Genomic DNA, 23,030 nt, shown 5'->3' with positions numbered 1-23,030 from the left:
ACATGTTGAGGGGGCGTGGCTGAGGAGCACATCCAGGAAATGGATGTTTATTTGACCAATCAGATGAGAAGTGCAGCACGAGCAGCAGGAGCAGCAGCAGGATCGAGGGAGAGAGGAGCAGGAGAGGAGGACGCTGTTGGCTCTATCATTAAGTCACCCAGCCTCCTCAGAGCCTGCCGGGCGCACACGTTTCCTCCGGTCGAGCACCCCAGTGAGGCTCGGACCCCGCCGTGGAGAAGGCTCCCGGTGGAGATGAGTGATAAGCTGCATTGGACTCCTCGGACCCGCCCGGCTGCCGGTCCGTCGGCTGACAGCTGTCACCTAGCCGCTTAGTGGGCTACTTAGCCGGCTGGGTGTGATAACAGCTAACCAGGCTCTTCCCTTCGACCTCGTCGCCTGGCCGCCGTTGTTTCAGTGTCGTTTTGGAGCGGAAAGCGCCGACTTATCTTTGAGGATTTGACTCCGCCTGGTGTCGGAGTCATGAGTTAGCCGGAGGAGCGTCGCTCGGCTCTGGAATATCTGAAGCTAGTGGAGTTAGCGCTTAGCTTCGAGCTAACGAGCAGCGCTCATTCAATTAGTGGAAAAGCTCCGTGTTGCTCACAGCGGCTCGTCTCGGTGACCAGGGTCTGTTTCTAATTTAGTCCCAGCGTTTGTTACGACGCCGCGACGTGTCGGGGGACTGGGCCGTGCTTTGCATACCATCTGGGAGAAATGAAGAAATTCTTCGATTCTCGTCGGGACTATGCGGGCTCCGGGCCTGGTTCCGGAGCCGGCGGAGGAGGCGCCGGTTCGGGCGGCGGCGGCAGCTTCATCGGGCGGGTGTTCAGCATCGGGAGATATCAAGTGACCGTCGACGAAATCGTCGCAGAAGGTGAGCTACGTGGCTTTCTGCACACATGTCACACAAACACTTCCAACAGAACCTCATCAGCTTCACATTGCTGGATATTCAGGTAACCTGAGTTCAGTCAGTGGGCCTTGTATTTGTTTGGGCTCATCCCGACTGGCCAATATAATTGCAGGCTCTCACCTTTCTTACCTGTTAGTGGGCGATCATACCCCTTATTGGCACAAGGCTTTAACATTTACAGTAACCTGTTTGCTCTCTTAATGCTGTTTTTCCTGCCAAGTAGCCCTTTTCTTTTGTGCTCCGAGTCTTTCTTCTGTACAGTGATAATGGGAAAAGTGATCCAAGGCAGAAAACTGGAACTTGGAGGAGGGTGTGTTACTCAGTTGTCTTCTTTCTGCTTTACTTCACACGTTACCTGCAGGCTGGGAGGAGGTGCAACTGGATTTTCTACTGTGCTCTTAAATGTTATGCTGAGTCATGTGTCCTGGTATGTGCAGAGGGTGGGACACATTTCAGATGTAGATTTCAGACATGTGCATGAACAAAAAGCGGTGTTGATTGTGTGGGATTTCCTAGAAGTCTGCAACTTACTGAAACCAAATATGCATGTTGGTTTCCTGTAAGTTTAAGATCAAAGCGTGGAGGGTGAAGAAAACCACCTTCAACTGGTTATAACTTGCAAGGTAGTCCTCATAAGAACTCAGTTAAACAAGTGTCTGTGAAGGTGTAGCTGGTTTCTTGTGGTCGTTTGTCTCTGCAATAAGAGTCTGCCATGTTCTGTTAGCTAAGAGGGCCTCCTCCTAAATAATTGATTAAAAAAGGTTGATTAATTTATCAGTACTATAGATGAGCACCATCTGTTTGGCCACAGCCAGGTTTGATCAATAGACACAGGTCTAACTTCACCTGTGTGAAAACATCATTGGAAACAATGATCAGGAATTTACTGACTTCTGTGTTGTGCTTATGAGTGTCTTCACTCTGCATATCAATATTTAATGCTCATCCAGTAAACCTCCTCCTTACAGTGTGAGTCCTGTCAATGCTGATATGCCATCCTGTTTTTTTTGTATCTTAAGGGCAGGAGTTGTCTTTTTCTTATTGTTTACGACATTAGGATCAAATGTCTGTGATTTGCTTCACACCAGTTGTTCAAAGATTTTCCAAGACACAGGTCTCTGTCTTTACCATCAACAGTATCTGTTTTCTTGTCAATATCAAATTACTGCTGGTAACACGAGTGTCTTACATAGTTGTTAATAATAGTCAAAATATTCTGTATTTCATGACGCTAAACCTGTCTCATCCAAGACTGGGTGGTCTTTGCTAATTTTGTCTGGGCGAGAGGCTCTGTGGGGCGCCTACATCGCAGCATTGTGTTCATGTTTGTAAACAGCATAGTAGTGAAGACATGTGCTGTGCATTAGCCTTAAGCTGACTTGGTTATGTAATTCCCATTACACTGATGACAAATTAGGACAGAAGCCTGAGAGCCTTTCATTGTGCTTTTCATAGCACTGCCTAAAGGTGTATTGTTACTGGGGTTTTTTTTGTCCATTTACTTGAACATGCATGCATAAAGGAAAGTGGTATAATCCCTGATGCTCACTTACGTCAGTGTGCTTGGGCTATTTGTAGCAGTGCTTACAGTTGTTCGGTCACACCGTCGATTGAGATCGTAGACCACTGCTGAGTGTCTCTTAAGAAGGCAGCTAATCCTTCTAATTTGTTAGCGGCGTCTCAGATTAGACGGAGCGAAACGGCAATGGCTCAGCTGTCATTGCTCTGGAGACTCTATGCTCCTCATGCTGATGCAGCGCGGGCTTCAGTCACTACTTTGTTAGAAAATAATATTCTAGGCACGGCATTTCTACATGTCATGACCATAAGACAAAGTACTCTGGTTAGTGTTCTGATAAATCTCTTTTTGTGACTAAAGCTGTTTCAGAATTTTGCACTTCATTGTGAAATTTCCAGTTATAAAATTTGTAATGTCAGCAGGGGAATCGTGATGTGTGATTGCTCATGCTCATCCCCTCCATTTCCCAGGTCCCACACAGAGCAGGACACTGACACACAAGTCGTGTAAGAACTAGAAGAGCTTGAAAATATATTGCTGTTGCTTGATACTTGAACAGCTTCTTCAGCAATGTGGTGATTTATCCCCAGGCAGCCGCAATGAAACGTCAAGCAGCCTGATCACGTGGAGCTGTCCTTGGCTTAGTGATGCCAGCTGTATGAGTCAGACCTGCGTGTGGCATTAACTCGAACTGCAAGAAAAACAGTGTATTGAGGAGTTAGAGTAATAACAAAATTTAATTTGTAGTAGTGAATTTAAACTTAATCGTGTGTGTGTGTGTGTGTGTGTGTGTGTGTGTGTGTGTGTGTGTGTGTGTGTGTGTGTGTGTGTGTGTGTGTGTGTGTGTGTGTGTGTGTGTGTGTGTGTGTGTGTGTGTGTGTGTGTGTGTGTGTGTGTGTGTGTGTGTGTGTGTGTGTGTGTGTGTGTGTGTGTGTGTGTGTGTGTGTGTGTGTGTGTCAATGCATTGGTTGTGGCAGCTGACTGTGAGGGTGGGTCTGTGAGAATATTCACGCTAAAGGCTGCAGAAATGGACACTTTTGCTCCCGTGGGTGTGAGGAGAAACACTGGATGCTCAGTTTTGGTGGTTCATAGTGGATTTTTCTACAAACACTTGATAAGACTTCACATGATGGCTGGGTTCAGGTATATTTTGGCAGCGCCTGATGGAAGGTCTTCATTCATCTGTGTGGTTGTTGCTGCTTTCTGTTGCCAGGGATGTGCGCTGACATCATGTGGTTTTTCTTGTGTCAGCATCACATAGACCTGAGGTGGGATGATGAGTTTTTCTCACTTCCCATATCCTGTGTCACTTTTGTCTCCTTTTTTTTTTTTTTTCTACAGCGTGATGGCTGACTCACAGTGGCGTTTCGAGCTCTTCATTCCAGTCACTCATTACATACACCAGTCGCATGATTCAACCTTTCCATACCTCTTCATTTACTGTCATAACATGGGAAAAGATACACTCAACATAAGCCAATTTCATTTTCTGTCCTCAGCTACCAAAATGAAGAGATGTATGATATATTAGGGCCTGGAGCTTTTGTTGAAAGATACTTTGAGAATAGATAAATCACATAGCTGTTGGAAGCCATTTAATTGTTTGGTTTAAACTGGGTATTTTGAATGTAGCATTTACGAATAATCATATGATAAATGATACAATAACATTTAAATAGCTATTACTATATATAAAACTCCAAACATACATGTTTTGTATGACAAATGACCTTGTTGGTAATTCTCTCTCTATTGTTTGTTTGTTTGTTTTTTATTGCAGGAGGATTCGCCATAGTTTTTCTGGTGCGCACACATCAAGGCGTACGCTGTGCTCTAAAACGAATGTATGTCAACAACGAGCACGATCTGCAGATCTGCAAACTGGAGATACAGATTATGGTGAGTAGGAATATTCCTCAGTCACTAACTGCTTTTTGAAGCCAGCTGCACTTTGTTTTTGACACTTCTCAGACATGAGCCTGTCTGATTGGATTCTTTCTTTTACATTAGTAAAGTGGGTGGAGTTACTGGTGCCATGAAAGTGTCATACATGTGCCATAACTGTGCTTCACTGAGAAAAAAGAATTTACATGCAATACTTTATTTTAATTTGGGGAAATTTTGTAGGCTCTCAAACACTCAACGTTATCTGAAAAGTCTTTTTGATCCAGCTATATTGGCAAGAACTTGGGGGAGGACTTAAAAGTCGGATTTTGAATTAAGGACTTGTAAATGTTGCAGTCTTCTCTGTCTTGTTTGTCCATATCCTGACTGGCATCTTAAACTAACAAGTTCCTGCAACCACGCCCTGAGTGGATGGTTATCATCATTACTTCCAGACTTAAGTAGCTGAAAATACACTCAACAGCCTGAATAGTTAGACATGTATTTATTTGAATGCTTACATTGTCCTACTTCTGTATACTGTGAAAGTCATCCTTGTTGTTTTACATTGTTGTGTTCTCTGTTTACATAGAGGGACCTAGTGGGCAACAAAAACATTGTTGGCTTCCTGGACTCCAGCATAGCAGCAGTTGGATCTGGCGATGTGTGGGAAGTCCTAATCTTAATGGACTATTGCCGAGGTAAATCAGCCCACCCCCCTCCGTGCCTCTCTATCTCTGCTGGGTTCAGCTGCTTGCAGCATCCTGTTTTTTTTTTTTTTTTTTCAGAAGCCTAATAGACCTTGGATAGCTGTTGGAATCAATGGAGGTTCAGTTTCAGTCAATAAATGATACCTCAGTGATGGTATTTATAGAGTGATCAAATATTAATACCCTTGTACACTTGTAAAAACTCTCTTTAGAAATAATACAAAAATAAAGATGGAGAAGTTTAAAAAAAATATATATATATTTTTAAAGAAGCTGAATTGATTTCATAAGTATACTAAAGTAGTACTTTTAGAGTCTCGTAACGTACTGCTGCCCTGTCTGGTTCTCCAGTTGTCTAGTGGAGAACGACGTGCACTGGGTGGTGAAGGTCATAAATCACATCTTGTACAGATCACTAGCTCCCTACTCGCTGTAATTTTAGATCACTCCCTGATTCCTCTCTTGTATACCTTTTTATTATATCAACTAGCACTGCCAAAAGAAATATCTCCAATAATATCTCCTTGTTCAAACAACCATGATAAATAATTCCATTGTTTCTCTCTATCGCTTCATCGAACTGAATGTGGTGGGGGCGCCGGAGCTGATTCTGATTATGGGTGGAGGCAGGGTACACAGTGAACAGATCACCAACCAATTATAGGACAAGCAGAGAGACTGACCATCACTCACATTCACACTTATGGACAATTTAGTCACCAGTTAACTTCAAATGCATGTTAGGCTGGAGTAGGAAGCCAGAGTACCTGGATAAAACCCTTGCTACACAGGGACAACATAGAAACTCGTCACAGAAAGGCCCATAAGCCTGGACTCGAACCACAGGCTCGTTTCGCTGTGAGGCCAGAGTGCTAACCACTACGTCACTGTCTGATATTAAATACTGATTCTCTTCTATTCTCCCAAACTTTTTCTTACAAAAGTAAAATTCGAATTGTCTGTATAAACACAGCCCAGGTTATAATGTCTCCATCGTACTGACATCATAGACTATTGTGTACGTCACAGAGCAAACGGTTCAGACAACGAGCATGTGTACCAGTGCTGCTCGGCTACGTCTATTTGTCGTTCTCTTATCTTCTTATGAACTTGTAACTGTCGTGTGTCTTTCATGTAGGTGGGCAGGTGGTAAACCTAATGAACCAGCGGTTACAGACGGGCTTCACTGAAGCGGAGGTGTTGCAGGTCTTTTGTGATACGTGTGAGGCCGTTGCTCGTCTCCACCAGTGCAAGACTCCAATCATTCACCGAGATCTCAAGGTAAGCCGGATTGTTTTCCTAAAACTGCCTTTACTGGACTAGATAATTAATATTAGCTATTTGGAAGCGGGAAGTTATTATTTCTGGCACTGTGCTGTCAGTTCTGATGAGGTTCATGTCGTCTTCCTCGTGTAGGTGGAAAATATTCTTCTGCACGACCGGGGACACTACGTCCTCTGTGACTTTGGAAGTGCAACCAACCACTTCCAAAATCCTCAGACAGAAGGAGTGGCCATCGTGGAAGAGGAGATCAAAAAGTAGGGATTTTTTGTTTCGGAGCGTTTTGCATCATTTATTAGTCCGGGAAAATTTCAGAAACTCAGCAGCCTCCTCTTACCTTCAGGTACACAACTCTGTCATACCGTGCTCCAGAGATGGTGAATCTCTACGGTGGAAAGGTTATCACAACAAAGGCAGATATTTGGGTAAGACTGACGTTTCAGTAATTAATTAATAAGTCTTGTGAGGATTAAGACTGGATTGATTCACCGTCATGATGAGAAGAGCATTGATAAGTGTTGACATTCATGTAATGTGTATTGATTCTGTCGTCTGTATAGGCCATGGGTTGTTTACTTTACAAGCTGTGCTACTTCACGCTTCCTTTTGGCGAGAGCCAAGTGGCCATTTGCGATGGCAGCTTCACAATCCCAGACAATTCCCGCTACTCCCAGGAAATGCACTGTCTTATTAGTGAGTAATCATTTTCCTACATTTTTGCTGACTTGGTTCCTTTGTAAATGTATGGCTATTATTTAATGCAGATTTGCATGCACATAACCTTCTGATCTTATTTTTATCAACATCTTAGGATACATGCTGGAACCTGATCCAGATAAGAGACCGGACATCTACCAAGTATCCTACTTTGCTTTTAAACTGGCTCGACGAGAGTGCTCAGTCCCAAATGTACACGTAAGTCAGTAAGAGAAGACCAATAAGCAGAATGGAATATTAACTCATCACTTGCCTTTCACAATTACACTTTTATCTGAGTACTGTTTGCTTTTCAAATAGTAATCTAGAACATATTGGAGCACAGGGACACCTTTTCTTGTCTTTGGCACTGTGTACGTTCTGGGATATAAACATTTAGAACAAACTATTCTTGTCATGTATATTGTGTTATGCTTTTAATATTACATTGAACTATTCAATTTCTTTAGTCAACTGATAATCGTATTATTGCAGAACTTGCCCATCCCCGCAAAACTTCCTGAACCTATCCGAGCCAGTGAAGCGGTGGCCAAAAAGAGTCAAACCAAAGCCAGGTGAATGGAGAAACCACACATTTCAATGTGCTATTACCATAAAAAAAAACAAAAAACTTTAGCATTACACTGCAGTCCTTCTTTCTTCCCATCAGGCTCACGGACCCAGTTCCTACCATGGAAACCTCAATAGCACCTCGTCAGCGACCCAAAGCTGGCCAGGCTCAGCCCCAGCCCATATCGGGCATTCTTCCTATCCAGCCAGCTCTCACTCCACGAAAGAGGCCCAGCGTGACCACTGGAACGCCCCAAGCTATAGGTACAACTTTATAGCTTTGATTAGTAACAATCACACTGATAATGACACACTTTATGATCCAACTGAAAGGACAGCCTTTAATAGACTGAACGAACTTCTCACTAATTTAATTGTAAAAGCTATTGTGGCCGTGTGTTCCCACTGGTTCAGTCATCTCACTATAGGTTCTTACGGTTATCAGTTTTTGAGAATGAACTGTCACACAATTTCTAATTAGTTACAAAAGCTTCCTTTCACATTTCTTCAGGCCACAAACACCACCCTGACATCATGATAATATTTAGTGTGCATGAGCGTTGGATCATACAACAAACTTGGTGATAACACAACGGCATTCTTCTGACATTCCTCCGCTACAAGGTGTTGGTATCGGTGTCCCACCTCATGCAGCAGCTGCAGTGCAGCCGGCTCAGCAGTCTCCTGCACAAACGGCACAGCAGCAAGCACAGACGGCCAACATGCAGCCACAGGCGACACCTCAGCATCAGCAGCTCCTGATGAAGCAGCAGCAGGCCTCAGCCTTTCTCAGCCCTCAAAGCAACCAGCAGGTAGGAATGCATAGTAATTGTTGGTTTGTAAGTATTGTTTAACTACATCAATAGATTTTCAACCTAAGAAAGCACAGTTACGTTATCATTCGGTCCATCCGGCTCATCATGATATTTTTCAAAGTAATTGTCCTGTACATTATGGGCTCGTTCATTTGTTTGTCCTCTGTCATGTATTTTTCTAGTTCCAACTCCAACTGTTTTTTGGGGCGGTGGGGGCAGGTTTATTAAATTAAAATGTTACCTTAATTTTATTAATCACTGATTTTATTTTATGTTTTCTTCCCCAAAGCCAATATATACACATTCATTTTTTTTCAAATGCCTGTTTATAAAAGGTTTTGTTACAGCAGCAAAATCTGTTACTCGTTCTGTACTGTATTTAAACTCCTGGACGAGCCTGACTAAAATGAATTTCAGCCGTTGATCCGGAGCTTTGCTCATGATTGGCTGTGTGGTATTCCTATGTAGCACCAACTGGTACAGAACCTGCAGCAGCATCAACAAACACCCTCTCAAGCATCTGCTCTCCTGCAGTCCAAAGTTAAACCTCTTCCTCCAGTTGTGACCCTGCAACACTACCAGCAGCTGAATGTTTCTCCTGAAACAGCAGCTCTCCATCTCACTCCCATCCCCGAGTCCGCCATCATTGGTCCTGCAGCTGAGACAGAGGTTGTGGTAACACCCGAATCCTGCTGCCGTCTGCTACTCTTTGGGTTTGGGCTGAGTAGTTGCTCATCTCTATCAAATCAATGATCAATTCAATGATCGAAATTGACTCTTTTCTTCCCTCTTGGGCAGTCGGGAAACTTCAATGTCACAGAAATCACATTACGAGACATTTCCTATGTGATTCATCCTGATTTGTCTCAATGTACTTTCACTTATCACTAAAATTTGAGATTGGTTTCTGTCTGCATCTTTTCTTCTCTCCTTTAACTGCTTTTTGTTGTGGCTTAAGAAGAATTCATAAACGTTCTCCTTCCTTTTCATTTTTCTGTTGGTTGTACATTTGGGGTTTGAGTTTAGTTTTGTGAAACTAACCCAGAATATATATGTGATTTGCACATTAGCACATTCTTTTTGCCATCCATTTTTTCCCCTCAATCTTCCATTCAGGATTATTTAGTTTTTCTTTCATTTTCTTCTTTGTTACAGAGCGGCAGAGGGGTTCACAAAGTCGGCTCCTTGACGCCCCCTTCATCACCAAAGATGGCCCCCAAGAGTGGCCACAGACGCATCCTGAGCGACGTCACCCACAGTGCCATCTTCGGGGTCCCAGTCAGCAAGTCCACTCAGCTCCTGCATGCAGCCGCAGCTGAAGCCGGACTCAACAAGTCCAAGTGAGCCAAATGAAGTCCCTTCAGTAATCTGAGAATGAACTGTCCTTTCATGGCTCTGAGTGAAGCGGGAAGCCCAATAGGCAGTCCATTCATATGACAGAACCCAGAAGGAAGACAAATAGCCCTTTTACCTCCCAAAGAATCCAGTATTGAAAGAATCGCTCAATTCAGTCTTTAAATAGCTCTTTTCAGTTACTCCTATTTGCATGCATCAGGAAGCTAGCAGCCATACTACTAACACCTCTTATTTGTTTTCAAAGTGTGCTCTTTACAGCCTTTTCTCTTTCTGTATCTTTGTATCCCTGCAGATCAGCCAGCACTACTCCCTCCGGCTCACCGTGTTCATCCCAGCAGAGTGTGTATCATGCCGGTGATGTTGTTGACGCCCTTTCAGCAGCTGTTGCACCCAAAGCTCAGTCCAGCTGGAACCCCTTCGGTGACGATAACTTCTCCAAACTGACAGCAGAAGAGCTCCTCAACAAAGACTTTGCGAAGTTAGCTGAGAGTAAGTTGAGCTGGTTCACTAGTGACTCACAAATGGTGAATGGCCGTTTTAATTGTTTTTTGTTTTTTTTAATATTTGCACAGCTGCTGCAGCAGGAGAGAGGGGCGTAGGCTCCAATGAAAACCTCATTCCAGGGCTCGGTTCATTTCCAGGTAAGACTTTTGTTTTATTGTTATCATGTGTTGTCTCATTGATTTTAGGTACTAAATGCTATGGAGGCCTCTTACTGAGCAATATCGTATATCAGCAACAAGTGGGCACTTCTCTGAGTATCCGTGTCTACGATATCTCTCCTGAGAGACGCTGCATTTCATTCACCCCTAATTTGGTTGCTGTTTTTACAAATCGTCAATGTTATCCTATGTATTCTCTACCGTTCTGTTCCACTCATTCATGCTTCACATTCCTCCATTTGTTCTTTTCCATTTTTATTCACTGTGTGATGATAAGCTGAACGACCTGCAGCCATCTCCAGTGCAGGTTCAGCACTGTTGACTGTCCCAGAGCCTTTTAATACTCTCTCGCTCTCTGACACCACAGGTAATTTTCGTGTTGCATCATGTTACAGAACAAGCTTTAATTGCTTTGATTTAATCGCCCCATGTCTGAGTAATGCTGAGCAAATGCATTCTGAGAATTTATGAGTCGGCTTCTTTTATTTGCTCGGGTAGTTTCCTGGGTATCTCACTAACCAGAGGTTACTTTACAAGGGTCAGTTTAGTGGTTTGGTTTTGCCCACAGTGCTATCTTGTTGACATAGCATGCATATCCTCACAGTGGCTTCTTGTCAGTGGCCTTGAATAGACACAGTAGCTACAACTACATCGCTTCTCATTTGCAGATCTGTGCTTTCGCTGTTGCCTGGTAACGCGAAGGACAAATTCTCCTTTGTTAATTGGATTTCCTCACTGCTGCTGCAGCCTGCTTACCACTGCTGCTGAGGAAAACAGAACGTATAGCACCCAGTATTGTTAAACAGATGACCCAGCCTTTTATGCATTCCTCAGTGCAGCCTTTAGCTCTTTTTGAAGAAACTGTGCAACAGCCTTTGTGCAGTTGCTGCTCAAGGTCTGAACTGAGAGGATAATAAACACCGAGGCCATTACATAATGAGGGCGTGGTTAATCTTCTTAATCCAACCGAAGCTGTCTCTTTGACTCTCTCTGTGTTGCTCACTCAAATAAGATGCACACACTGTTTAACCTTTACTGAAGACGATTCCCTTCCAAGTGGCCTTTTTTGTCCAGGGATTGTCAAGTTGGAGTAAAGTGAGACGGAAAAACTGCTCGTGGTTAATTCAGCCTGCTGTTGTGACAAATGGGTTTTTTGGTGTGATGCTTTTTATTCATGTTGGCCTCTCTTCTATAGTGCAGGGAGCAAAAGGTCACATCTGCTGTGCCATTTTCTGAGCCAACACATTCCTTGTCTCAGACCCTCCGACTTCCACCCCACCCCTTATTGCCCCATATAGCAGTTTTTCTGTAAGTATGAGGTGCAGTGACAAGTCAGCAGGCAGTGGTTTTGAGCATGGAGTGCCAGTATTTTCTCCACAATAACAATCACTATGCCTTGTTTAATGAACAACTAACTATGACTGAATAACTCACTTTAACCGTTTTTTTCCAGTGCAGATTTAAAAGTCCATTGAACAAATTTGTACACTGACAACTTTGAGCCTGACTAAATGCTTTAACTTGAGTCGTATATTGAAATGAGTTTGTATGTAAATGGAATGAAATGGCAACAATTGTGGGCTACATCGCTCTCTATTGCAATCACATATTGTGAAGAGTTAAAGATGCACACTGTGCTTGACAGAGGATGTTTTTGTTCAGTTTCTGAGCACCAGATCTACACCCTCAATATTACAAAACGACTCAATAAGCATGTTACAGGGTTTGATGTTGGCACCTGTTGAAAGTAATATAAAGAAATTAATACAATTCCTCTTTGAAACATAAAAACAAAATCTTAATTTTGACTTTGGTCTCCAGATTCTTTCACCTGGTCTCTGTTAGTTCTGTACCATGGACACTTGGGTTTACCACCAAGACACACAAAAATAGGACAGAAAAGTAGAAAAAAAACCAACAACAACCAAGTCTTCATGAGCTTTATTTTAACAGCAGAAAGAGCTGAGAGATATATTTGTCTTTATTGGATAAGAACAACACAAACAGCTTGAGTTTTAGTTTCAGTTCTGTTCAGTTTTCAACATTGACCGTCTTGATGGATCCTTAATCCTCTGCTATCGTTGGTCTACAATGAGACTGGTGCTGCTTGAATTGACGGTCAGCCAGCAGATCCTTCAAATTAATGTTTTCTTCCATCAACCTCGGCACAATGTCTTCTTAGACAAATTGCTTAACTGGACTTCACAAGCTTTTGGAGTCCATTTTCTTTGTCCTCATATTGTCCTGAGATCACAAAGATCTGCAGCTAAGGAGTAAAACTGCTTACTGAACCGAGAAGTGTGGGACAGGAAGTGGATTAACTCCATTTGTAGTTCTAGAATGTGTAACTACAGTAATGCATTGACACTGTCCTGAGGCCAGCTTGACTTTGAAAACAATTAAAGATTAACAAAATACGTCGGTCAACACTCCAAACAAACACTCCAGCAATAGTAAACTTTTACCTTGGATAACGCTCCTAAAATATCCCCGTTCCTGTTTTATAAGAACTGTACTGGTTTGGACAGTTTTCACTGTTATTTAGCAGTTGTTGTTTTTTTTCCGTTTCTGTACTATGTAGCGCACATGTTTGTTTGTTTTTCAAAGGTGGAGCAAGCTGTTTTTAATAAGTGCTCCACCTACAGACCTGGGACTGGTTTCATCCATCAAATCTTCTGTACGACTTTATCCAGTCTGTCACAGGACACACACAGACAACATCACACTGTGTTCACATTGACAAGTTTCAAATAAACACAATTTTATCTAATAAATTAGAGGGAAAAAAAACTTCAGCCAAATGTACTTTCAAAGCTAAGCAGACCAAACAACTCAAAACTAAAGGAGACATTTTTTCTTGTTTGTTTTTAGAGTTCTTGTAGTGTTTAAAAAGTGTCTCCGTTTGTCTTGAAGGCCTGACGTTTGTGTGACATTTCACTCGTCTGAGACTAGAGTTGTGGTTTGCTGAACTAAATAAACTAATAAGTGCAATAGATTGTGCTTCTACAACAACTGTAGTTTCTTATAGCCTTATTTTTGCATGGAATGTTGGTTTATAGATTATTTTCGATCATCAGGTTTGTTTGGATGTGATTGAACAGATTTGGACTCTTGCAAACCTTTTAACCATAAATATTTGTTTCATTTTTGTTGTGACGCATCTCTACAATTCAAATGTGTGCTTTGTCTCATCCTTCTTCCTTTGCACATTTCTCCCTCATCACCATCTGTCTGTTTCGTCTCCCTGTTCATTGTTCGACTCGCTCGAAGAGAAGCTGGTTGAGGGACTGACGTCCCCTGAACCTTCTCTGCTGCTCCCTGACCTTTGAACCCTCTTGGGAGCTCTACCAATGGTACCAGCTGTGTTCATGTCCCCCTTCCTTGACTAAAAATCCCTCCATCTGCCCTGCATGTCTCTTCTTTGCTGTCTGTCTCCATTTTGTCACACGTCATTAAGAGGTCAGACCAAGCAGCTGCCAAAGGAACAAAGATTTTCATCCGTTTTATTCTCTGCAACTCGATTTTCTTACAATACTAACAAATTCTTTGTGTTGTTCTCCATATTTGCTGTCTCTGTGTAGCGAAGGCAGAGGTGTGTGTGGATTCATTGATTCCTGGTTTGGAAGCTCCCCTGACCCAGCGACACTCAGGCCAACCAGAACTCACTCCTGCCAGCATGCCAGGTTAGCGTCCTGGAATACTGGATTGGAAAAAAAGAACATAATTCACACCGTCCAAGAGTTTACAAAAAAACATTTTTTAAGGTCTCAATATTTTTGACCCCTAACATTAACACTCTCGGTACTATAAAATCTCTAACAATGTCCATCTTGCCATAAAGCACAATCCTGTATCGATTGAGTTGCTGATCGATTTTGAAACTGAATATATTCCTCTACATATAGAAGCTTAATGATCTTACGAACAAAATGCATCTTTCTCTGTTCATCTTTGGGGTTTTTTAATGTGGTGCTTTTGCTTCGTCCTGTCTCAGATTCTCTCACTGGGGAGGACTCTCTGCTGGGTTGCAATCTGCTATCTCATACTTCTCATGGAAACCCGTCTGTCTCTGCTCTCCCTTCCTCCTGCTCTTCTGCTCCTCCGGGCTCGGGATCCTGTCTGGAGGATCTGCAACCCGGCCCGCCGGCTTCTGGTGAGTCGCTTCGTCTGTGCAGCTTTCTTTATGTGCACTGACCACATGGTGACATCGGGAGTTACCCCACATAAACATAGTCAGATGATGTGCAAATTGATTTAGACTGTTAATATGAACCCCTGCAGATGTTTTAGAAGGTTTAGAAGAAAAACCATTTAAAATTGATGGCCTAACAAACTGGCAGCCCTGGTTCTACCATATATATATATATATATATATATATATATATATATATATAGAAACATAAACCACTCACCCTCTTCTCTCTTTTGGTTTTGCGGTTTTCCTGCCATAACTTCTTTCCACCTATCACTATTCCTTTATTTCCTCTTCCTCCGTCGCAGACTCTACTTTCCTCATGTCGTGCGGGGAAAAGGGCAATGACGACGAGTTTGACCCTATTCCTGTGCTTATCTCCAAAAACCCAAATCAAGGTAAGGCTAACTGAGCCGAGATGCCCGTTAACACCTGCTGAAGCCCAGACTGAACCTCACAGAGTAATGACGCAGCCCACTGTGCAGTCACCGTAGCTTTTTCTTGTGATCGCTGATGTGAGAAGTCTTGTATGGGTGTGCTCGTCACATTAAGGCTTTTTAACCCCATCAAGCTCTCACATTAGTCATCTTTGTTCGCCCCCTTGGTGTCTGAAGTTATACAGCCAGTAACTCTCAGTCTTGCTGATGTTTGTTTGGCTTTTTTTTAGTTGAAAAGTCTCGTCATCTTAGAATGGCTCCCCTGTAATGATGCAGCTGTATGATATGACCTCAGCTCACTCTCTGCTCGTTTCTCTCTCTGCCTCGTCCATACATCCCTATGCTCTGCCATCACGTTCCCTCCATCCTCTCCATCTCCTCCTCACACTTAATTTCTCCATTCATTCCCCGTTTAAAATGACTTATTCTTTTGCTTCTCTCTCTCGATCTCCCTCGGCTCCTCCATCTCTATCTCTCCCTTTCTTTCTGGCACGTTTCAGGTGGTCACTCGCGCAGCAACAGTGGCAGTTCAGAGTCCAGCATCCCCAACCTGGCCCGCTCCCTTCTGCTGGTGGATCAGCTCATCGACCTCTAGAGGGGGTGGGAGAGGTCGAAGGGGCAGCGTGCAATCCTAACAGAGATGGGAGGAGGGTTGGGGGCGGGGGTAGAGATGGGCTCACAGAGGCACCTAATGTAGCACCTTATGAAGAGAGGAGCCAGCGTAGACGGGTTCAGTCGAACCTTTCTCTTAATGCGCCTCCTTGGCCTCAACTCCATCTCTAGTTGCCTGATTAGCTGGTTTCATATATTTCTGCTGGCTGTTCCCACGCTGGTTAAAAAACAAAAAAAAATCTTTTAACGCCTGAGCATATCGTCCGCTTCTGTCCCGGCTACACCACAGTCCTCCTCATGCTTTCTTCATATTTGCATTAATGCCCCTCATTGAGCGCACGCCCATGGAGATCGACCCTCATCTTATGCACACATGTAACTGCTTGATCACAGCTGCATTGTGTTCACTTTCTCCACTTGTTCAGGGTTGTGGCTGCATTTTTATTTTTTTTTTTAAAGTTATGTGTGTCAGAGATTAGTGGCATCTTGGACCATGTGATGCACTTTTCCAGTTAAAGCTTTGAATTAAACTAGTGACCAAACAAAGACGCAACTTGATTGGGAGCTGCGCCGCTACGCTGACTGAACCCGTGTGGAGAGCTTTGATGGGGGAGAGAAAACGTGAGCTCTGGGCAGTATTTACAGACTTCTCAAGCTGTTGTGGTTTACAGTTGTTGGAAGAGTGATAGACTGCCTTATTTTAACATTTTGGATATGATTGCTTTGCACATGATCAACAACATCTTCAAACATCTGCATCTGTTCATTTCTGAGCTGCTCCCCCTGAATAGACGAGTAACTTAGGCTCACAACATTCGGCTTTATTTTACACGTGTACCGGCACCTCTTTCTGAATGTTATTTAGCTGCACCATTGAGTCTGTCCGTGTTCCTGGACGTCCTGAAGCTGGTGAAATGATTGATTATTCCAAATCCATTGCCAAGCGTCTACTGTCAGCATTCTGTACGGCACTAATAAGACCATTGACATGAAATGGATGCATTTTATGATTAAATCCTTCTACATATAGAGTCATGAAGTTTTTGACCTGCAGCAATGCCAAAGCGTAGGGTGATTTTCTAGAGTTTGCCGTGTGCCGGTCTGCTCCCGGGGTCAGAAACATTGAGCAAATCTTTAGCAGCTCACCACTGTCGCAGAGAGCGGGAGGTACAGTGTCATTTTCATCCAACTATGTTGTGCTGGTTAATTTCAGAGTTAGAATTAAAGGGAATAAGATTCCATATATATATATATATATGTACATTAAATCCATGTTTATTGGTTCCCCATTTTGCTTTCGTCAGCACTGGTGAAAGTCAGTTTTTAGTCTGTACTATTTGAAGGTGTTTCATCTCTCACGTTATGAGTAGATGTGGCTATTACTAATAGTGCTTTAGAGTGAATGTATTAAATCTGTAAAAATGTATAAGGATATATTGATTTTAAAAAATACGATATTTGTGTATGAAACTGTATTTAACACTGCAAAAACATGTTCTGTCCAAAGTGGTCCTATCATTTCTTGATTCATGTCAGCCATTCAGAGATGGCTTTTATTTTTGAATGCCGCTGTCAGTACGTGAAACAAACCCGACCACCTTGTATTTACATGGTATTTGTAAATTACTCTGATTTGATGCTGATGAATTTGGATCTGACAGCAGAACAGAGTTAATGATGGACTTTGCTTCCTGATTCCTCTGGAATGCATTTCCCCCCTGCTAATTGTTAACCATCATTTAATAAGTCAACAAGATGAAAAGCTTGCGTAACATGACCAGCACGACGGTGTTAAAGAGGACCGTTATGCTTTCCTGTGTTGTATACGTACAGTCAAAAGAGGTGCTGATGTTAAACATGCCAGAAATCTCAAAACACAACATAAACGAGCAAAAGTAACTTCTTTGCTTTGTTGACTCCATTTGCAACAAGCTGGCAGCAGCTTTTAAGGGATTTGTTTAACTAGTTGTGTATTGGCTTTGCTGCTCACCAAAGATGCAGGAAGGATGCGACCTAAAACCGCTTCAAATGAACAACTCCCAATTTGTGACGCCAAGAGAGCTGCTGCGCCCCCTGGTGGCCAGACAGTTGGTCGGGTTTTAATATTTCCCAAAAAAGTTATGATCTAATTGTTTGATCTGATGTAAAAGGCGTGTCTTGTTGTTGACAGCTAATGTAATGTTGAACTGCAGTTGTTGGCGACGGCTAATATTGGGTGGAATTACTGCTCGGATGTTTTTTTCATACCGTTTTGGTTATTAGGATGCCAGAAGTTAGTGGCAGCACTATGCCTGGCTGTGCTCTGAGCAGGTCTCTCCTGGACCTCGATGGAAATACTCGATGAACGATGAGATCAATAGATTCTGTCAATACAAGAGAACCATACTCGCTTTTGAAGGAACTCGGTGCAACACCAGTGAGTCGCTCGTGAACTGGCCATCGTAAAAAGCACTGGCAGTGGAGTCTGGGACTAACGAAGCGAGCCCAATCGGTTCTCTTTAATGTCATCGCACATCAAGTTTCCATATCACCCCATTTCTGTATATATAAACATTTCCCACAAGCTTTAAGTTTTGAGCATAATTAGTTTTCTACTCTTCTTCTACATGACAGACTGCTGTCAGAAGTGGCATGAGTAAATCCTACCAAGCTTTTTTTTTTTTTTTTCCATTCTTTTTCCCCCTTTCCCATGTTGAGTTAAGTCATTTGCATCCTTGTAGCTGATCTATGCAATCCCTTGATACTGCTTCAGTGCCGTATCCTGTAGAGTTCTAGCCTTGGCCGTGGAGTTTCACTTGTGTCGCTGTGTCAAACTGATGTACTTGACTGTGCTGGTCGAAGCTGGAATGGTGACGGATACAAGCTCCACCATGATCACATTGGGGTGTTAGGTCTGGACTGGTAGCATATGTTCACCTGTCGGAGTGGGATCATTATGGATTGTACTTCTATTTTTATGAGTTAATTGATAAAAAGACAGGCATACAGCAGAGTGACAATAAAACTCGATGTGAATCCATTCGATGTCTCTTTGTGTCGTATTTTTTCACGAGAACAAAGCTGACAAGCAGGTTTCAGATCCCTCAGCTCTGTATGGGAAACCAAATAATGCAGGTGCTTTATGATGAGCCTTGACCTTGCATGTTGCATGTGCTAGTGTTATTGGATATTAGATTTACTCGGGTCTTACTGTTCTGAGACTTTCATATCAAAGCTTTTTTTCTCGCCACTCTCTCCTTTATTTGCAGATGTCGGTATTAGTTGCCTTTGTGATTGCAGGCCAGGCAATATGTTGACTTTTCTGTCTTAATTGTTTCTATACTCGAGGAAGCAACATAGACGGACTGCCATTAATGACTTGTATTGTGAGAGAATAGTAGCTGTTTCCATTCCTGTTAATGAAGCAGTTTAATTCTCTTGTTTTGACAGACAGGCAAATGAGCCGCAGGTCATTTTTCAGTTTGACAACTTCAGGCAGGAAATACACTTTAAATTTAGCAACTGATGAGGGAAATCAGCCAGCATGAAGCAAAAAAAACCCCAAAACAAAACCAAGATCTCTTCCTTTAATGGCTTCAACTAACCTCTCCCCAAGAGCTGCCAGTTAACAGCTGCTGTCTACACTGCTGAGGTAAGACTGACCCGTCTCCGCTCATCTGTGCCAACCTGTCTATCCCTGACTAGTTCCCCTTGTTTCCACAGACCTTCTGGTCTCTTCTAACCTCCCTCTAACTCAATTCAGCTCTAACTCAGAATGAAAGCTGCTCCCACTGCTTCCCCCCTCTAAAGCAATTTGCCGGTGGTCACCAGGCCGAGTTGAGGATAGTGCTGCTGTGCTCCAACTCATTTGTGGAAACAAGGTTACTTGATGTTGTCTGATGTAACAGTAGAGTGGCTAGTCTTGTCTGTCTCATGTGACTCCTCCAGAGTAGAGTTTGTCTTGTTTCTGTTGTGGTTCCTTCGTGTCGGATCGAGCTCACAGATCGCTGGCCTTACACCTTTTTAGACGTGCAGTATGTCAAGTGTTAAGGCTTGAGAGTTGAAGGTGTGCTAGATAAATAGGCAGCTGGAGCTCAGACGGTAACTTTTTTTTTTAAACTATACATTATATATTTGTGCATTTTGAGGTTCGATCGATTCATTTCTGATCTGCTCCTCTGTATCTGCTCTTCTTATGTAGACATGCAAGCGGAGAGCAACGGCTACGCTGTGCTTCAGGAGGGACAAGAGACGGAAGTTCTGGACAGGAAGTCCCAACAGATTGAAGGCTGTGTGCACTCCAGCGACGAAGAGGAAGACGAAGACGAAGACGAAGAGAAGGAGTCCCAGGAGGAGCAGCGGCAGGACGGCGTCGCCACCGATGGCCAAGTAGCAGCCCTTGACTGCAGCGGCTCTCAGCCTCTGCTGCAGGACTCTGAGGACGAAGACGAGAACGGCCCTCAGTTGGCTCTCCCCTCGTCGCTGCACCCGAGTACCGTAGCAGCGCCGCCGCCTTCCACCTTCCACCACGAAGCCCCGAGTTCCTTTGCTCAGGATCACGCACAAGAGCCAGCCAAGGGCGCGCACGTCGCGGCAGATGTTTTTTCTAAAGCGCCCTTTCGGATTTCTCAAGAAGAGCCCGCCGACGTGTTCACCAACGCGCCGTTTCCTCGTGCGCCGCTCGCCGAGCCGCAGCAGCAGCACCTCGACGTATTCTCTCAGGCTCCTTTCGGGAAGAGGAAAGACGCTGCAGGAGCACAACCGACGACCTCGTACATCCACGCGGCTGGAGTTCACGCTGTGACCTCTGATCAAGGGGTGTTGGGACAAGTCGCACAACAGCCTTTCCGCCCTCAAGCTCTGGCCAAATACTCCCGACACTTCGAGGGGCCTGTGCCGCAGCAGCCGGTGGCGGCTCACAGAGTGGTGTCCAATGTGAGCAGGCAAGCTGCGGTGGCATCCGTCCCCGTCGGACCTCTTCACTCGTGGACCTCCGAGGTGAGCTCCGTGGACCCTTTTGTCTCTGCACCCTTTCACCTTAAGGCGCCGCAGGAAAAGCCCTGAGGGCTTCTCACTCGGGGGGGGGGGGGGGGTCGGCAAGAAGTGAAACCGCTGAATTATGCAAACTGAAACGGGCATTCTGCATGCTGTCACCAGCGCTGCAGCTGGACTGCAGACCCGCTTGATCTCATTCTCAACCCACTCCAGTTAGAGCTGATGGGTCCTCTGTACACTGCTGAAACCCAAGTCTGTCCCACACTCCAACTCTTTAGTCAGTCCTTCATACATCCGCGTGTCCAATATGGTGGTCAAGCATTTGATTGTTTTCTTGTCTACCTCAAGTGATTTTGTCTCTGCGCTGACATGCCACACAGTGAGGGAGCTCACTGGTCGTCTTCACTGAGGAGCTATGATCTGATTCCTCTGTTTTCCAGACGGGATGAATTCAGTCAATCACAGGCTCATATTGTCGCAACAGCTTTGAATGAAAACTAGAAAACACTGTATAGTACTATAAACATGCGAACCACATAAGAACAGAGGCTGCGCCAGATCTCCCCTCAGTAGTGTCGTCTTGTCTAAATGATGAACGGCCTCATTGGACAAAATAAAATAATTCTGTCAATGACCAAACATTGTTCAGTCAACACAACCTCTGCGTACAGTCATGACCTCAGCCGATGGCTTTTGGGCCCATATGTGTTTATTTTTCATTCGGACGCTGGATGATGATGATGCAGACGTTTTAAAGTTGACATTCAATCATGTAAAACTTTTTTTTTTTTTTTTCTGTCTCATGAAAATGAAATACCAGTGTCTGTTCCTATGATATAAATGTTAGGCATAGAAAATTCTTTATAGTAGATTCTGTGTTCATCAGATGCTGACGATTCACTTTTCCTTGTATCTGGACAAGATGCCGCCTCTGAAGCCTCACACTCTCCTTCCACATCAAGACTGTATTTATCACTTCTGCCTTAAACTGCTGCGTTTACATTTTTGGTTGTTTCATTAGTATTGCACTGACATTCAGCACCAGAGACTTTAGTGCAGTTACCTTTGCCTTCCGTATTACGCATGCAAGATTTTCTTTCAACGCATCTCGATTGATTCCACGTTTACGAACAGCTAAAGTGAGAACTTTGACCGCAACTTTTAAAAACCCGAAACCATGGTTTCCGGCCTTCACACAAATATCTACGGCATTTAATGCTTTGCAGTTTGGAGTCGGTGATTGTATAGGTTGTATGAGGTAAGGGTTTAAGTGTCTGAATGAATGATGGCATTCCTTTTGACTTTATTTTCATCACTGTTTGAACCTTCTTTTTTTTTTTTTTTTTTATTGTCTTTGTAAAATCATGAAACACTTTTTGGATTTGACCGTTGGCACTTTGAAGAGAAGAGGACTCGACCCGTTACAACCCAAAGGTCATAACATGCAAACCCCTTGTTTCCTTTTCTTTCCATGGAAGTGGACAATCTTTTTTTTTTTTTTTTGTTTTTTTTTATTTATGTTCTCCTTTCTCACCCATATCCATAAAGATTGCACATAATGTCTGACACAGAGTCAGGGTCCTCTTAAGAATGTTTTTTGTCTGTAACACATTACGACTGGCGGTGTATAGGAAAACTCCCAAGAAACAGCTGATGACACTGTTGGATGAAAAAGCACTCAAAATCCTTGTTATGCTGCACAGCCTGCCTTTGAAAACTATGCTGTAAGTCATAAAGAAACTATTAAATGAATGTAAATCAGTTGTTGTCTTCACTCATATTTGTTGTCCCCTAAATATTCACACACTGCACTACATTTTTTTTTTTTCCCCCACAGCTGTTCATGTTAAAACGAGCAATGTGCTCATGGAAATATGTTTCTTCACTCGGTTATCACTTAGTAGTTCAGGTTTTGGCTCCTGGGAGCGTACAGGTCATGTCTTCATTTAGGGTCTCATAATTTTTCTGGTTTAAGTTCACGATGGCCACAACTGCTCATTAGGTTGTGAATAATTATGCAGTAATCACTTTTTATTTTCAAATGTTAAAGGATGTTGATTGCAGGATGAGTGTGAGGAGTGATCTGTAATAGACTGGTCGAGTCTACAGAATGGAAGTGAGGTGAGCAGTTTTTATAATTAAGTTTTTTTTTGTTTTGTTTTTTTTTAATATGATTTGAAATGGTACAGTACAATACAACTCAGATTAAGATGGAATAGCCTACATTTATGATCACATGGAGTGCAATTTCTCACTTGTGGGACAAATAAAGGTTCATCTAAACCTAAAATCATAATTGCAATTGCAGGATCCAAATGTTGGGAGGCAATTAATTTGACACTGTTTGTGTGCACAAGAAGGCCCAAGTGACACCTTAGCATTTATGAGGCAAGTGAAGGTAATTGGCAACTT

The 23,030-nt window shown here is 43.2% G+C and overlaps 1 protein-coding gene across 5 annotated transcripts; it reads left to right on the top strand.

Annotated features, from left to right (window-relative positions):
* Window positions 1–57: 57 nt before the first annotated feature.
* aak1a (AP2 associated kinase 1a) lies at window positions 58–22,380 on the top strand. 5 transcript variants are annotated; one of them, XM_080467816.1, is made up of 19 exons: window positions 62–871; window positions 4,210–4,328; window positions 4,906–5,014; window positions 6,162–6,304; window positions 6,440–6,561; window positions 6,648–6,729; window positions 6,865–6,997; window positions 7,116–7,219; window positions 7,496–7,575; window positions 7,671–7,834; window positions 8,195–8,382; window positions 8,854–9,054; window positions 9,541–9,725; window positions 10,034–10,230; window positions 10,314–10,382; window positions 13,985–14,086; window positions 14,398–14,556; window positions 14,904–14,993; window positions 19,825–22,380. In XM_080467816.1, exons 1-19 carry the CDS (start codon window positions 712–714, stop codon window positions 20,685–20,687), a joined length of 3,270 nt encoding a protein of 1,089 aa, XP_080323942.1. In that variant the 5' UTR covers window positions 62–711; the 3' UTR covers window positions 20,688–22,380. The 5 variants fall into 5 exon arrangements, with proteins under 5 accessions (XP_080323944.1, XP_080323946.1, XP_080323942.1 ...); XM_080467818.1 differs by lacking the exon at window positions 8,854–9,054 and having other exon boundaries at window positions 58–871; XM_080467820.1 differs by lacking the exons at window positions 8,854–9,054; window positions 19,825–22,380 and adding an exon at window positions 15,533–16,670 and having other exon boundaries at window positions 58–871.
* Window positions 22,381–23,030: the final 650 nt, after the last annotated feature.

Source organism: Lipophrys pholis (genome assembly GCF_963383615.2).
Source record: "Lipophrys pholis genome assembly, chromosome: 7".
Lineage (NCBI taxonomy): Eukaryota > Metazoa > Chordata > Actinopteri > Blenniiformes > Blenniidae > Lipophrys > Lipophrys pholis.
This window is presented reverse-complemented; position numbering and strand designations above follow the sequence as displayed.